Raw genomic sequence first — 15692 nt, forward strand, 5'->3', positions numbered from 1 at the left:
TGACATAGCAATATATGGTTAATGGCTTCGTTACAGCTGAGATGAAATGCAGGGTCATTCCATTGGTTTTGTTGAGAAATCAGCTCCATTGGATCACTTCAGTCTCTCATTTGTCACCTGGAATCAGCCACTACTTCAGGCTTTAGCAAAATGAGGAGAAGGATCCACTCTCTCCATCAACATTGCTAAGTTCTACCTGAAATGTTTCCATCCTTGCCAGTCTTAATACTAATTATTTCCTTGCAAATTCAAACTGAACCTACTGAGTCATATTTTTTTCAAAGGGCTCCACAAAACCTAGTCTTGGCATTCATTTTCTATATGAAATTGGCAGCAATATGTTTTCAGCACTAACATAGCTTGGGATTTCCTGCTCAGGGAAGGCTACGTTACAGCATCTTTTCCTTCCAAACTGCTTTTAGTGGTTGAGGGGATTTTCATTGGGCAAAGGCTAAATCCCTTCATGCCATGACTCAAATCTTCCTTCTTCAGTGACAGATATTTACCTTTTAAAAAGTGCTTTCATACACTTAATGTGATGCACGGTTTTGACCCCTAGAAAACTTTTGCAGAGGCTGCTTTTGAGTGTGTGTGTGTGTGTATGGTTTTTTTCTACATTAGTTCCACCACAGAGCTTAGATAGATAGATAGATAGATAGATAGATAGATAGATAGATAGATAGATAGATCTGTTTAGCTTGTTTCAGGCTTTAGTTTAATTTAGTTATTTTACAGTATTTTGTGCATTTTGAGTAAAAAGAATGTCATAATAGTAATAGAAACAATAGTAGTAATAAATAAGTATAGGAAAAGGAACTTTTCCTCAGATCTGCATTGGGAATATTTAAAGGAGTGGTAGTAGCCTACTATACAGCAATCCTCTCCGAATCACAACTACCACAGACACCAAACTCAAAATTGAATATATCTGGTCTTCCAAGCACGTGTTGTCATTAGGTTAGCATACAGAACAGCTTGGATTCTGATTGTAATTCCATGTAAGAAAGGGAGCTCTGTTCGTGGAATTAGACTTTCATGCGACTTCTCTCTGCACTTCACTGTCCTCCATAAAGTATGTTTTCCTTAGGGTTGGACGGTCTCTGTAATGTAAGAGGGACGTTGCAGAAGGAAAGAGCAAATAGATCCCTTTGCATACTGATATTTCAGACTAACACAGCTATGTCTCTTTTACAGCTGTTGACCTCAAGAAAACTGTTGAGAAAATATTTACTATGTAGACTTCTCTGTTTCTGTTTTTTGCTTTATATAGTTGTGTGCATTGATTGATAGTTCCATTCTCTTTATTTGCACTAGGTTTAAAACAAGTTTAACTACTGAAATTTGGGGCCTTGTTTTTTGGCGTATGTGGAAAAATGACTTCATGTTAAAATGGATGGATTGAGACGTCTAAGAAGTCAGAAGAGATTGAACAACAGTGGTTCTTAGACAAATTGCATCAATGGACCATTTACTACTACATTAAATGATCACAACTGGGATCTCATGCAACCTTTGTATTTTCTGGAGAACCTTCTCCAGAAGAATGTTATCAATTTAAAAGGCAGAGATGACTGTGTTTTCTTTTGGAGCTTATTAAGGATAAATACTTTTTCCAATAATGACCAGTTTGAAGCGGTCCCAGACTGAAAGGGCTGTTGCTACTGGATTATCAGATGGAACGCCCAAACTTCATTCAGATGACTTTTATATGAGACGCTTTAGGTCACAAAATGGTAGTTTGGGGTCTTCAGTGATGGCTCCAGTAGGCCCTCCCCGCAGTGAAGGGTCTCATCACCTTACTTCTACTCCTGGAGTTCCTAAAATGGGCGTTAGAGCAAGGATTGCTGACTGGCCTCCAAGGAAGGAAAACATCAAAGAAAACAGTAGATCAAGCCAAGATATGGATACATCAAGCTGCCTTGATAGTATGTCTTCAAAAAGTAGTCCTGGGAGTCAGGGGAGCTCTATTAACTTGAATGCCAGTGACTCTGTCATGTTAAAAAGTATCCAAAATACGCTTAAAAACAAAACAAGACAATCTGACAACTTAGATTCTAGGTTTCTTACACCTGATGGTTACCACAGCTCCCCAAGGAAGGCTCTTCGTAGAATAAGACAGCGTAGTAATAGTGACATCACCTTAAGTGAACTTGATGTTGATAGCTTCGATGAATGTATCTCACCCAGTTATAAATCTGGACCATCGCTGCACAGAGAATATGGTAGTACCTCATCAATAGATAAGCAGGGTACTTCAGGGGACAGCTTTTTTGACCTATTAAAAGATTATAAAGATGAAAAATCTGACCATAGAATCCCAGGCACCAGCAAATTCAGTGAACTCCTTATAGCAAGTGGTAGTAAAGGTTCAGGGTTTTCTTTGGATGTGATAGACGGAGCTATTACTCAGAGGGAGAACCTCCGGTTATTTAAAGAAAGGGAGAAACCACTGAAGAGGCGTTCAAAATCCGAAACCGGGGATTCTTCCATTTTTCGAAAACTCCGTAATGCCAAAGCTGATGGGGAACTTGGGAAATCTTCAGATCTTGAGGATAGCAGATCAGAGGATAGTGTCAGGCCTTGGATTTGCCCAAAGTGTTTTGCCCATTATGATGTTCAAAGTATATTATTTGATTTAACTGAAGTGGCAGTTAATAGGCACAATGTTATTAAACGAAGGAATACAACTACTGGAGCATCTGCTGCTGCCGTTGCATCCTTAGCTTCTGGACCATTGTCCCATTCTGCAAGTTTTAATTCCCCAATGGGCAGCACAGAAGACCTGAATTCCAAAGGAAGTCTCAATATGGACCAGGGAGATGATAAAAGTAATGATCTCGTGATGAGTTGTCCATATTTTCGTAATGAAATTGGTGGAGAAGGAGAAAGGAAAATCAGCCTCACCAAATCTAACTCTGGATCCTTCAGTGGCTGTGAAAGTGCCTCTTTTGAGTCTACTCTTAGCTCTCATTGCACAAATGCAGGAGTCGCTGTGCTTGAAGTACCGAAGGAAAATCTGATGTTACACTTGGACAGAGTGAAAAGATACATTGTTGAACATGTGGATCTTGGTGCATATTATTATCGGAAATTCTTTTACCAGAAAGGTGAGTGACCATTTATTACTTAAAACAACTGCTCTTTGCTATAAACTAAAAATTCTGAAAATATTGATCTGTGCAAAATTATTCTCTTTGCATACAATGTACATAAAATATTTTAAATATCATGTAAAAAGTTTTTTTTCTTAGGCAAAACTTTATAACTTACATGGGCAATAGAGCAAACCAAAAGGAAAAGGTTACAGAAAACTGCTTCAGGTATTTAAAATGTTTAGAAAGGAATGGAAACGTAAAATGTATTTTTAAAGAATAGTAAATTATGAGAAGTGTTTGAAAGCTTTCTCTTCCTGCTTTTTTGTTAACTGCACCTTCCTGTGATATATGAACTGAGAACTGTGGTAAGCATTAACTAAGATCAGTTAACAAGTCAACTTCAGATAGTTGTAATCCCTTGGTCGGGGATGACACTATAAATTGCAGTGAATTAAAAGCAGAGGCTTCCAGACATATCCTTGACTGGAGGTTTTTTTTCCATATCTTGCTAAACCATAGTTTCGGCATTACCAGCATGCAACCATCATAAAAGAAATAGTTTTTAGGAGAGGATTTGGAATATTATATATACACACACACACACACCATTCATTGATTGATTTATTCTCTAAAATTTTGGTGTGCTTTTAATGCAGTTCACAACTTTACAGTATTTTATGATGACAGCTTGACAAATATGGAGGCAGCTTGAAGAATTAGGAAAAATATAGGTTTTGTCAAGAGGTAAAAAGTAGGTTGGAATAATACATGCTACACCTTAAATATGATTTTGTATCACATTCTTGCAGTGATGTATGCAAATCAGATTATTATATTTACAGCTGCCAGGAGCTGGAATCATACTGATTAGCATAAGTATTGCCAGTATTTCTGGATGTGCTGCCCAACTGTATCTCTGATTGGCTTGTTCACACATCACATTCATGTTTGTGAGCTTTCTCTGGCAAGATGGTTGTGATTTGTTCACATGTGTGAACTGGCTCTAAGACTTTTATTGGATATAAATCTTTATCTTTTCCCTTTACTTACATAATGTATAAGAACACTGGAACTACTTTGGGGCAGATGAGAACCTTGGCCCTGTAGCTGTGAGTATCAGAAGAGAAAAACCTGAAGAAATCAAAGAAAATGGATCTCAGTATAACTACCGCATCATTTTCAGAACTAGTGAGGTAAGCAATTTTGTAAAAATACAAAATATCTGTTCTACACCCCCTATAAATGGGTGTGTACAGGGCTAGAGGATGCTGTATTATTTAAAAGTGAAATATTTTACAGCCTTTTATCTTTTTAATTGCATTTTATTCTTTTAACTGGAAGTTTGAATTGTTTTAATACTGTGAATAGTTTTACAACAATACTTTTTTTTCCTTTCAAGCATGATGTTTTTTTAGAAATGTGAATCTGTGAAATTGCACCCATCTGCTATCTTATTTTATTTTTCTAAACCCCCTTCATTGTTTTTATGTGCTGTCAAGCTGGCTTCAATTTATGGCAACTCTATGAATGAGAGACCTCCAAGAAACACTTTTATTAACAACTCTGTTGAGGTCTTCCAAACTCAGAGCCATTGTTTTTTTGAGTGAGTCACTCTATGCCTTCATCTTTACCAAGCAGTATTGACTTTTCCATGAGAAAAGATTTTGGTATTCAGTGATACATCTGTACACTTGAGGACCTTACCTTGTCCCTTCAGTTTCCCTTTCCAATCTTAATCTTTTCTGTTTTCCTGAATGCAATGTCTATTTTGATTGATGAAAAAACCAAGGCACAACTAGCGAGTGCTAAATCTGGCTTCTTCACAGTTATGGCTCAAGGGATCTCCATGTGTCCCTTGAAGGGGTGTCACATTGAGGATGGAGCACACTTGTTTTCTGCTGCTCCAGAGACTAGAACACGGAACAATGGATGCAAGCTACAGGAAAAGTGATTCCCACTCTACATTAGGAGGAACTCCCTGACAATAAGTTCTGTTCGACAGTGGAACACACTCCCTCAGAGTGCGGTGGAGTCTCTTTATTTGGAGGTCTTTAAACAGAATCTGGGTGGCCATCTGTCAGGCATGTCTTGATTGTGAGTTCCTGCATGGCAGGGGTTGGACTGGATGGCCCTTGTGGTCTCTTCCAACTCTATGATTCTGTGTAAAATGTGGGATTGTGCATTGATTGTCATTTTATTTGCTCTCTTAAATCCTTTTTTGCCAGGCAACACTTTCCTGATCACTAAAAATGTATAAAACTATTGTTTTGTTTCTCCTGAATAATTTGGAATGGAGAAAACAGATTAATAAATCTTACCTCTTAACGTTACATGTTATCCTAAGGTTTTGGGACTGTACCTTTCACACCTCCTGGATCTGTTGATTGCTCTGCTGTATTACTTACTTTCTCTTATCATAGTGTAATTTCCTTAGTCATTCTAAACCCAACTTTGTTGACCATTTCAGATTTCAGTTTCATCCATCCATCCATCCTGAATACTGTTTAGTGTATGATTTGGATATGATGTTGGCTAACTGAATGGTAAACTTAAATAGTGCAGAAATCAAATTAACCCTGTAACTTAGTTCTTGCTTTGATAAGCTTAAAATATTACAAGATCACTCTACTGAAAAGAATATCGCACAAGTCATTTTTCTGTAGGAGGGATTGTGCTAGCAGCAGGATCAGGAACTGACCTTTCTGCTTACTCATATCCAAAGAAGCACATGCACCTGTTCCTACTGATTTGCCTGAGGAGCATAAAGTAACCATCCCAGCAGTCCTTTTGAAGGAAACCCTTTAGCTTGCAAAAGAGCAAGCACTTATTTTTGAAAACTATTATATATTTCATATTTCCAACATAAACTGTATCAAAACAACAACGGCTTAAAGGGTACCAAAACAACAACAACAAACCATTGACTTAAAATGTGTCTAATTTTATTCTCTTCAGGTTTGAAAATAAATCACTACAGAATATTTGCTGATTGGATTGAAGAAAGGGAATACATTAGTGCATCCATATCTCTGGATAACATAAAGGGAGAGGTTCCTGGGTTTGCAGGGAACAAATGCATTTCCTCTGTGGACCACCATACATGTTGAATGTTCACTAATTTTCCTTCAGATGTGCAATATATAGGAAAAGGTGTACAACTTTACATATCAGCTTTTCTTACTTTTCTTATTACATAAAATTGCAAGAACTCAAGTTTCAAGAACCAAATCCAGAAAACTTCAGTCAAATCATATAAGTGCATTCCCCGGTTCCTATATATGTTTTAGGATACAACTTTTGTTTTCTAGCTTACAACACTAAGAGGTTCTGTCTTGGAAGATGCAATACCCTCAACTGCAAAGCACTGCACAGCCAGAGGATTGCCCTTGAAAGAAGTGCTTGAACATGTGATTCCTGAACTAAACATACATTGCCTTAGACTGGCCTTCAACACTCCGAAAGTCACAGAACAGCTAATGAAATTAGATGAGCAAGGGGTAAGTTCTTTATAACAAACATTATTCCTCTTAAGGGTTATCATTACATTAGCAAACTTGAATATAATACTTTTAGTTCATTCTGTCTTTGGAATTTAAAAAAAGCTACCATACATCTGTTCTTGGTACAGAGTAAGGCAACTGTTTTGTTTGAGATCACAGAAGTTAGATTTTCTTTTTTAAACAGGTGAATTTGGAAGAGGAATTTAAATATTCAAAGGCATGTAGCATGGAAGCAAAATATTATGTCCTCACATGTAAAAGCTGATTTTTGAATAGTCAACAGCGAGGAGGGCAGTTCATTGTATACCATAACTTAAAGGTAGTTGCTGTTCCCTGCTAGAGTAGATCAATTGAATCAACTACTGAATGTTAAGCCAACACTTAACATTTTCTTATGAAAATCCCATTGATTCAACAGGTCTTTCTAGTTGGGACTAGGAACTGGCTGTAGGCCAGGGTATAAAGAAATTGCCCTCCCACACATGACATAACAGATATTACCATGATATATTATTTCTACCAGTTTATTCAGTTATGGTACTAGGACTAACTTTATGATATTTGACGGTTCTCGATACTGCTGTTAAAATATTAAATGGACACATTTCTTAAATACTATTTTCAACAGCCAGTATTTAGTAAAGCTGTTCAGTTTGTTGGATATTCCTGGATAAAAATAATTATTTGGATCATTACAGTCTTGTATAGAGCCTGCTTTTGTAGTCAAAGCTGTTTGGATTTCTACAGTGGTTGAGCTGCTTGGGAGCTAGAGAGGAACAGTGTGTTCTTATTGGTTTTTCTGGATCTCTCAACTTCTGAGTCACCTGAAATGGTTGGGAGTTTGGGATATTGTATTCATAGACTCTGTTCCTCTCTAGTAGATTGGTATCAGAAGATACTACTAGGAAGCTATTACTGTACTCATTGGCCTTTTGGATATGTAATATCAACAGGTTTCATTTTGTTTCTTGTGTTTGATAACATCTAACTTCTACACATAACCACTTGGAGAGACCATGCAGAAATTTGGACTGAGGTTTTATTAGCATGGAAATTACTTCTGGCCTAATATCTTGTTGCCAACATCTGATCCCAAAAGGGCAGCAGAAGTCACAAATTGATGGCATTCTGCAGGCATCTTGATAGGATTGTTCACCTTGAAGGACTAGCTATTCAGTTTGGAAAGTGTTCTTTTATATGTCGGTAGTTCTGGATAACCATGTAGTATTAATGACAAGAAGGAGTGAAAGAGTGTGTTTTTACTGTCTTCGGTTGACTTGCAGCTGCAGCCTTATCTAGTAAACACAGAGCTGGCCTCTGATTTCCATCCCCTAGTTACTCCCAGACTGGATTACTGCAGTCTCTTTAAAGTCAGTCCAAAACTTCAACCAGTTTACAATGTGGTGGCCAGATTACTGTCTGAAACTCAGAAAATAGAGTATACTATTCCAGTCTTGCATCATTTGCATTGGCCAGCTATTTGTTTCCAGATGTGGGCTAAATCTGCAGTTACAATGTTCATCCTTTAATGGACTAATAGCCTGAAGTCAGGTTACCACAGAAATTATCTTTTCCTATGTGATCTTGCTTGCCTGTTAAGTTCAGGTTTTGTTCTAGCCTTGCTTTTACAGCACATGGAATCAGATGAACATATACCTATGAATGTGCCTTATCACTAGTGGTGCTCCCCTTGAAAAAACCCCAGTCTTCTTCTCTTTTTGTATTTGAGTGAGGTATTGGCTTTTTCATTTTCCTACCATTTGCTAGTTTTTTCCTCTAACCTGCTTAGTTTTCAAACTTATGATAATGCCACCGATTTGTTAGCTTTTGTGTTTTAATTTTCTTTCTGTTTTTAATCCTGTAAACTTTTTTTAAGGTATCTTCAGATAATAAATCAAATTAAATACAGTGAAACTGTACACAATGTCTGCAAGAATCAGTTCCAGTGTATATACGTCAAACCTATACATTTTGTGTATGGAGTGGATTGATGTGAAAACACCTTTCCATACAGATATCCTAAGAATAGAATCCTCAAAATCGCAATGTCCCAGTAAAAATGTTTCTAGACAGCTTAGACACTTGTTTAGTATGTGTTTAAAGCGAAACAAATTATTCTGTTGAAAAGGAGACTTTTCTTGTAAAGTTCCTATCTCTCTCCATTCTTGACAAAGCTTGGCACTTATTCAAATGGAGAGGACTATCATTGCAATAAATTTAGTAATCTTCCTAAACATATATTCCTTTGATATTATTTATACAAGGACCCAGAAATAGTAGTTGGTTCACCTTATTTACGGATGTAGCATATTGCAGCAGTAAAAGGCACAAAAACAAGAGCTAATGTGTAGTTTGTGAGCAAAGAGGGCACCAAAGCTAGTTATATTTAAATAAACAATATGTTACTTGACAAAAAATGACTGTTCTCTTAGATACTATAAAGATATCACTAAAACTTTTTAAAATGTTCACTAAGTAAACAGTGGTCACTGACTGTGCTACATTTGTTTAATAAAAGTCAGTCTTTCCCCTTGAGGGTTGCTCTAGTTCTGGCGTGGTGTCTGGAATGTAATGTAGGATTAAATAATGCCTTTCAAATAAATGAGTTACATATTATTCCCTACTGAATTTGGCATGTAAAAATATCCTTTAATACCAGTATTGTCTGGGAATTAAGTTGTATTGCAGCTGGAATCTCTGTTGATTCAACAAGCAGGTGTTGTGCATTTGTTTTTATAACTATCTTCCTAGTTTTGTTTCCTCTCCCCCAATCCCACAGCAACCAAGCATCTTACTGTCTGTGTACCAGTACCACTATACTTTGAAGAATTTCCCATTATGTGAGAGTGATAAACCCGTCATGATTGAACTCTGAAAAATTTCCCTAATACATTGGATCTTTATTTTAATTGCAAACTATTTTGAGAGACAATCTTGGCAGGAAAGTGTGAAAGTAAAAACCGATAATAAATAAATGAATAATAATATAATTCTTAGCTCAAGCAATTGTTTGCAGACCTGCCTGGGCTTGCCATAATTCTCTACTAAAAACCGGGACAAAATGTAGGACAAAATTTAGACCAAATATAGGACAATTGTAGGATAAAATTTAGCCCAAAATGTAGGACATTTAAGGTCCTTCATTTTTCTTAAAAGTCCAACATTTTGGGCTAAATTGTATCCTACAATTGTCCTATATTTTGGTCTAAATTTTGTCCTACATTTTGTCCCAGTTTTTAGTAGAGAATTATGGCAACCCTAGACCTGCCTCAAATTATGACTTCAAACTCTGGTTAGAAGTTAGCAATGTTCACATACACAATTTCTCTATATATGCAATGCTGGAATATATTAGCTCCAAAAAAGGGAAAGAATGGGGAAATTTACATGAATGGGCGAGAGATTAGGAGAAATTTTGAGACTGGAGAAAATGTGTGAGTCTGTGGTACACATGGGCTACATATATGTTTCAATCCTAAAATGACAGATTGTTTAAAATGGAGTGCTAAGTATATGAAATTAAAATAATATAACAGTAGGAATTACATGAAGTTGTGTTAGGATAGAATTCTGTTCAATAGCGTTCTCAGATATGTTGCCAGGTAGTCTGGTGTAATAGTTTGAGCATTGGACTAGGACAGTGGTTCTCAGAAAGTGGGGCAGGTTCCTCATGGGGCATGAGAGCTCCTCAAGGGTAGTGTGAGACTTGCGGGCTCTGATCACTCCTCTTCTTCTCAAAATTTTTATATGTAAAATGTATATTCACGCATACAGTTAAATATAGAATTTACTTAAATAAAACTGTTCTAATTTGAATGATGTTAATTCCTTATAAAATGTTAAAATATACATATACATAAACAAGAATATGCATACTAAATAAACAAAATATTTTTATTTGTATTCTATGTCAAGTGGAGGGGAGCTACGACTGCATGTAGATGTAAAGACAGGTCCCAAGAGTAAAAAGTTTACCACTGGACTAGGACTATGGAGAACAGAGTTTGAATCTCTGGCTTTGGAAACCCACTGGGTGACCTTGGGCAAATCACTTTGCCTCAGAGGAGGGGAAAGGCAAATTCTCTGTGAACAAATCTTTCCAAGGAAACTCCATGTGCACTATAAGTTGGAAACAAGTTGAAGGCACACAACTGCAACAAAATGTCAACTCTTCAAAGTGCAAATTCTACTTAGCTATTTTGCTAATCCTGTGCTTGGAAGGTGTATTCCCTCATGAATCATCCCTTGTGGAAATGTATTTAGGCTGACTTGTAAGATCTAAGAATCATGCTTCTCCTGTGCCTATCGAAACCACTGCATTTACATTGTCTTGTAGCCATGTTTTTCTTCCAATACAATTCTACTAGTATGGCCATGAAATCGTTTCACCTGATCCCCATGTCCCAGCAACTGGATTATTTTTATCAGTAAGGCTTCATTTTAAGTCATGTAATTAAAAAAATATTATTTGTAAACCAATAGAATAGGCAGTAAAAGAATGTGTAATTTAGAAAAGGTTAACTTTATACACAAGAGAGCATAAGTGTAAAATGTTAATCTTATAGGGATTAACTCTGTGCTCTGTGATTAACTAGCAGTTTTGAATAAATTTCTGTTTTTAGAACCGATCATGAATGAGGACTTAGTTCAAAGTACAGAACAGTATTGCCAAACAGTGCCAAAAATCACTACTCTCTTATAGCCCACTCTTTGGTACATTTGTGTACTAAAAGAAATAAGATGAACTATTGGGATACGGCATAATGGACGAAGAGATGGGAGGCTATGGATACTACAGCTGTGAAGTTGAAGGCTTTCATGGCCGGCATCCGTAGTTTTTTGTGGGTTTTTCAGGCTATGTAGCCATGTTCTAGAAGAGTTTATTCCTGAGGCCCTGCCATCAACAACAGAATAATACACAGATTAACATGGAATTTCCTCCTTGCCCAGGGTCACACAGTATATGTGTATGTGTGTTGTGTGTGTGTTGTGTGTGTGTGTATCCAGCTCTTTTCTATGCCAACATTCTCTGAAGATGCCAGCCACAGATGCTAGCAAAACGTAAGGAATAAACTCTTCTAGAACATGACCACATAGTTTGAAAAACCCACAAAAAACTATTCAGTTATCTCAACCTTCCTCAGTACTTTATATACCGCCAGCTTCAACCCCGACTCTGAAGCAACAATTGATCCTTGCCCACTTCCCTTATGAATCAGTCAAAACCTTGTTCAGTTTCAGTTGATTAATTAACTGTTCCAGTTGATTAACTATCTCCATTGAGGGGATCCTAGCACACATTCATCTCATTCTTAGAGTTAGTGTTTTTCTGTGCCATTGCAAGGCAGCCATCATTTTGCATCTGTCCACAACCTTTTTGCAATGATGTCAAGTTACAGTTTTTAATGTCCATTGATACAGTCACCCCTCCATATCCATGGATTCTGCATCCATTGATTCAACCATTCACAGCTTCAATTTTTTAAAAAAATCCAGAAAGCGAACCTTCATTTTGCTATTTTATATAAGGGACACAATTTTAAGATGTTATTTAAGACGGATTTTGATATCAGTGGGGGGCAGGGCCCTGGTACCAAATCCCAGCAGATAGCAAGGACCCACTGCACTAATGATGTCTTGTGGCAACAATAATTTTTGAGGTTGCTTTGCATAATTATTTTAACAGGCTTAACTATATAATTTCAAATGATTTTCTTATCCATAAAAAAGTAACATTAAATGTAGGAAAATTTTGGGCAAAGCTGGTCTGAAAATGAATGCGCTAAAGCAGTTGTGGGCAAGATCCAGTGCCTGATTTTCTGTTCCCAGTCCCCTCCAGAAGCCACATATCTCCCATGCACCTTTCCAAAAACAACAAAACACTAAAAGTTGCCAGATATTTTTTTAAACTGGGGGGCTGGGTGTAAAATTATGTAGAAGCATCATTTAATCTTTTTTGCCTCAGGGGGGGATCTGGGGGTAGGCTCCACCAAAATAGGCTATATGCAGCCTATTTGCCACACTTCCCCTGAACCTGTGCTAAAGTTTGTTTCTACCCTCACACCTTTGATAGTATCATCTAGACCGAGTTATTTCTTTAATTTTAATATCTGTTGGTATTTTGATTAATAATCTTGCTTCCTAATGCTTGTTTTTAATGTAAATTTATACTATGCTTTTCCTTACGTCTGCAAGTGCCTGATTGGCTCGTATATAAGAAATTTCAATGGTTATTTTCTTTTGTTCCTTCTTGAATTTTATATCCTTTGTGGGAATTTGGAGTGAAAGAAGTGGCTGAAAAACTTACTGGTGCAATTTAAAATACAGGCTTGATATATGAAGCAACATGTTTTCATCACATCTTTTATCTTTGTTAAAGAAGAAAACATTGGGAACTTCTGGAAAGAGTTAAAAGATTTTTAGATCTTCTAAGACAACATTGGTGCTATATAACCTGATGAGTTTGCAAACCTTGAGTTTCTGTTTGTGTTTACAGCTAAGCTATCAACTTAAAGTGGGGATCATGTACTGCAAGTCTGGACAAAGTACTGAAGAAGAAATGTATAATAATGAATCGGCAGGCCCAGCCTTTGAAGAATTTCTTCAGTTACTGGGAGAACGGGTTCGGCTCAAGGGATTTGAAAAGTACCGTGCCCAGCTAGATACAAAAAGCAAGTCAACCTCTTTTATTCGTATTTGTAAGACATTGTTAACTGTCCATAGTAGTGGTCAATCCATAGACTTGAGAGCAGAACATATTGAGGGATAGCTAGGCAAGCCCCATTCCCTTCCAGCACTCTTCTTATATTTTCATTAGGCATTTGGTGAAACATACCAACATGCCAGCAGCAACTCTTCTTTATTATGGAATTGCTTCTGAAATGCAAATGTTTTGATTTTTGTGCTCTTTTTGGACTAATGGTTTATCCCCTTTATCATAGTTTTTTCTTCTTGCTGTGGGAATGTAATTATTTACTTATTAATGTCATTGCACATGCTGCTTAAAAAGTGGGCTAAATCAAGTGTTCCACAGATAGTCACAGTGAATCTTTTCCCTACATTCCCATTTACTACTCAGAAAAAGGCATTAGGTGTTGTTCAATCCTACAGAGCCCATTTTTGGAAGAAAGTGAGCACCTGCAGCAAGAAAAGTGGACTGAAGAATTGAAGCTTGGCTACTGCCAAACTATAACTGTAAACTATAACTAAAACAAGCCCGTATATCTCAAAATGTACAAGATATGTTCCTTTACTTCCTTTTTAATTTCTACCCAGTTCCACATAAACAAATTCAGCTCTTCAAAGCAGTGGTTCATAATAGTTTTGACATTGATTCATGGTTAAAATATATGAGAAATCTAACCTTTTTTTTAGGATCTTGAAATGAAAATAAAAAATATAAAACACTCTAGAAAAAGGTAAAGTGAAATTACTCTTAAGACTGGCATTTAACATGCAGTAAATACCTCCCTGTGTGGTCCTTGTTAAAAAACACCCACACCTGTTACCCATACATATTGAGGTCCACAGTTATCTCACTTGTGGTATAGGAAACTAAAATAAAAAATGCGTCATGAAAGTAGAAAAGCATTTGCAAACAGTGCAGTGAATTTCCTGTTGCCATGGTTTTGCTATTACTGATATTTTAAGTATAAGCAATGGAGAGAGAAACTATTAAAACATGAAATAATGTAAAACATTAAAAAGCTGATTTTATATATTTAGATACTAATAAATAAAGATAAAAATCAAAGTGCAGAATTGAAATTACTTGACTGTATTTCTTTTCAATTTAAATGACCTTTCCCTGTCCCTAGTCAGTGCCATTCAGTTTGCTTTTTCTCTTGCTATGCAAGGAGTCTGATGCCAGAAAGTATTTAGCAGAGTGGGAAGAGGGAAAAGAAGAAATGTTATTTATTTTTCTAGTGATTGTTGAAGGGCTGCGCGCACACACACGCACACACACGGCAGCTTTTTTTATTAAACATGGCTTGTTCTGAAATACTGATGTGCACAGTTGATTCATTTTTTAAAATATCTGATTCACTTTTTAATTTTTTTTAATAAGAGCTATCAATTCTTTAATTTCTACATGGACACTAGAAAAAAATGTATACATGCATTATACCTACAAATTGTATTAACATCTGTGATATGTTGTTCTGAGCTACTGAGTTTGGAGAGGGGGTTAGTTATTAATTGTACTCTGCTTTTCAAAATGACAGTGACAAGTAGAAGCATGGATATGCTTGTCTAATAATCCCCCCATTTCAAGTAGGTGTGCATATATGATTAAAATTTAATTTGGCAAAGCAGCTAATTTGGTGACACTATAGGCCCATACAGACAGGCCATAATAAAGCTGCTTCGGGTCACTTTGGAGGTATGCTGTTTAAATGACACAAGCATCTTAAGAGGCCAGAAGCTCTGCCAAAGCTCGCGCCAGTCCTTACGACTAGAACATGGCTTTGGCACGGCTTCTGGCCTCTTAGGACTCGTGCATTATTTAAACAGCATACCTCCAAAGTGACCCAAAGCAGCTTTATTTTGGCCTGTCTGTAAGGGCCCAATGTGAACTTTACAAGGCTAAATACCATGGAGGTACCAGATCCTGTCTGATCAGCTAAGCAGGGTCAGCCCTGGTTAGTATTTGGATGGTAAACTGGCCAGGAATACTAGGTACTGTAGGTTATATTTCAGAGGAAGGCAGTAGCAAACCTCTGAGTATTCCATGCCTAAGAAAACCTTATGGAATCCATAGGGTCACCATATATTAACAGGTAACTTGAAGATGCACGCGCGCGCGCGCACACACACACACAATTTTAGATAATAATAACAACAACAAAATTGCCTTTACCTCCTTCCTCACAAGAAAAATAACCTTAGTTAATCATATTGAAGTTTTCTTGTTTTGTATCTGGAAAATACATTTATAATCATAGTAATCTGCCATATATAGAGTATTTGCCCTCCTTATCCACAGATTTTTTATCCATAGATTCAAGTATCCACGGCTTGAAATTATTCCAAAAAAGTATAAATGCCAAATAGCAAACATTGATTTTTGTGATGGAGCAATGGTTAAATGCCTATA

At 36.7% G+C, this 15692-nt stretch overlaps 1 protein-coding gene across 7 annotated transcripts in view; it reads left to right on the forward strand.

Annotated features, from left to right (window-relative positions):
* The window catches only part of SIPA1L1 (signal induced proliferation associated 1 like 1), a 238188-nt gene that overhangs the window by 140709 nt on the left and 81787 nt on the right, over positions 1 to 15692 (forward strand). For all 7 annotated transcript variants that reach the window (XM_089521800.1, XM_089521802.1, XM_089521799.1 and 4 more), the window contains 4 exons: positions 1315 to 3107; positions 4158 to 4288; positions 6404 to 6592; positions 13092 to 13266. In XM_089521800.1, coding sequence (XP_089377926.1) covers positions 1619 to 3107; positions 4158 to 4288; positions 6404 to 6592; positions 13092 to 13266 — 1984 coding nt within the window. In that variant the 5' untranslated portion in view covers positions 1315 to 1618. The remainder of the gene's footprint in view (positions 1 to 1314; positions 3108 to 4157; positions 4289 to 6403; positions 6593 to 13091; positions 13267 to 15692) is intronic.

This window comes from Sceloporus occidentalis, unplaced genomic scaffold (assembly GCF_023333645.1).
Source record: "Sceloporus occidentalis isolate IW3139 unplaced genomic scaffold, rSceOcc1.0.p SCAF_4, whole genome shotgun sequence".
NCBI classification, from domain to species: Eukaryota; Metazoa; Chordata; class Lepidosauria; order Squamata; family Phrynosomatidae; genus Sceloporus; species Sceloporus occidentalis.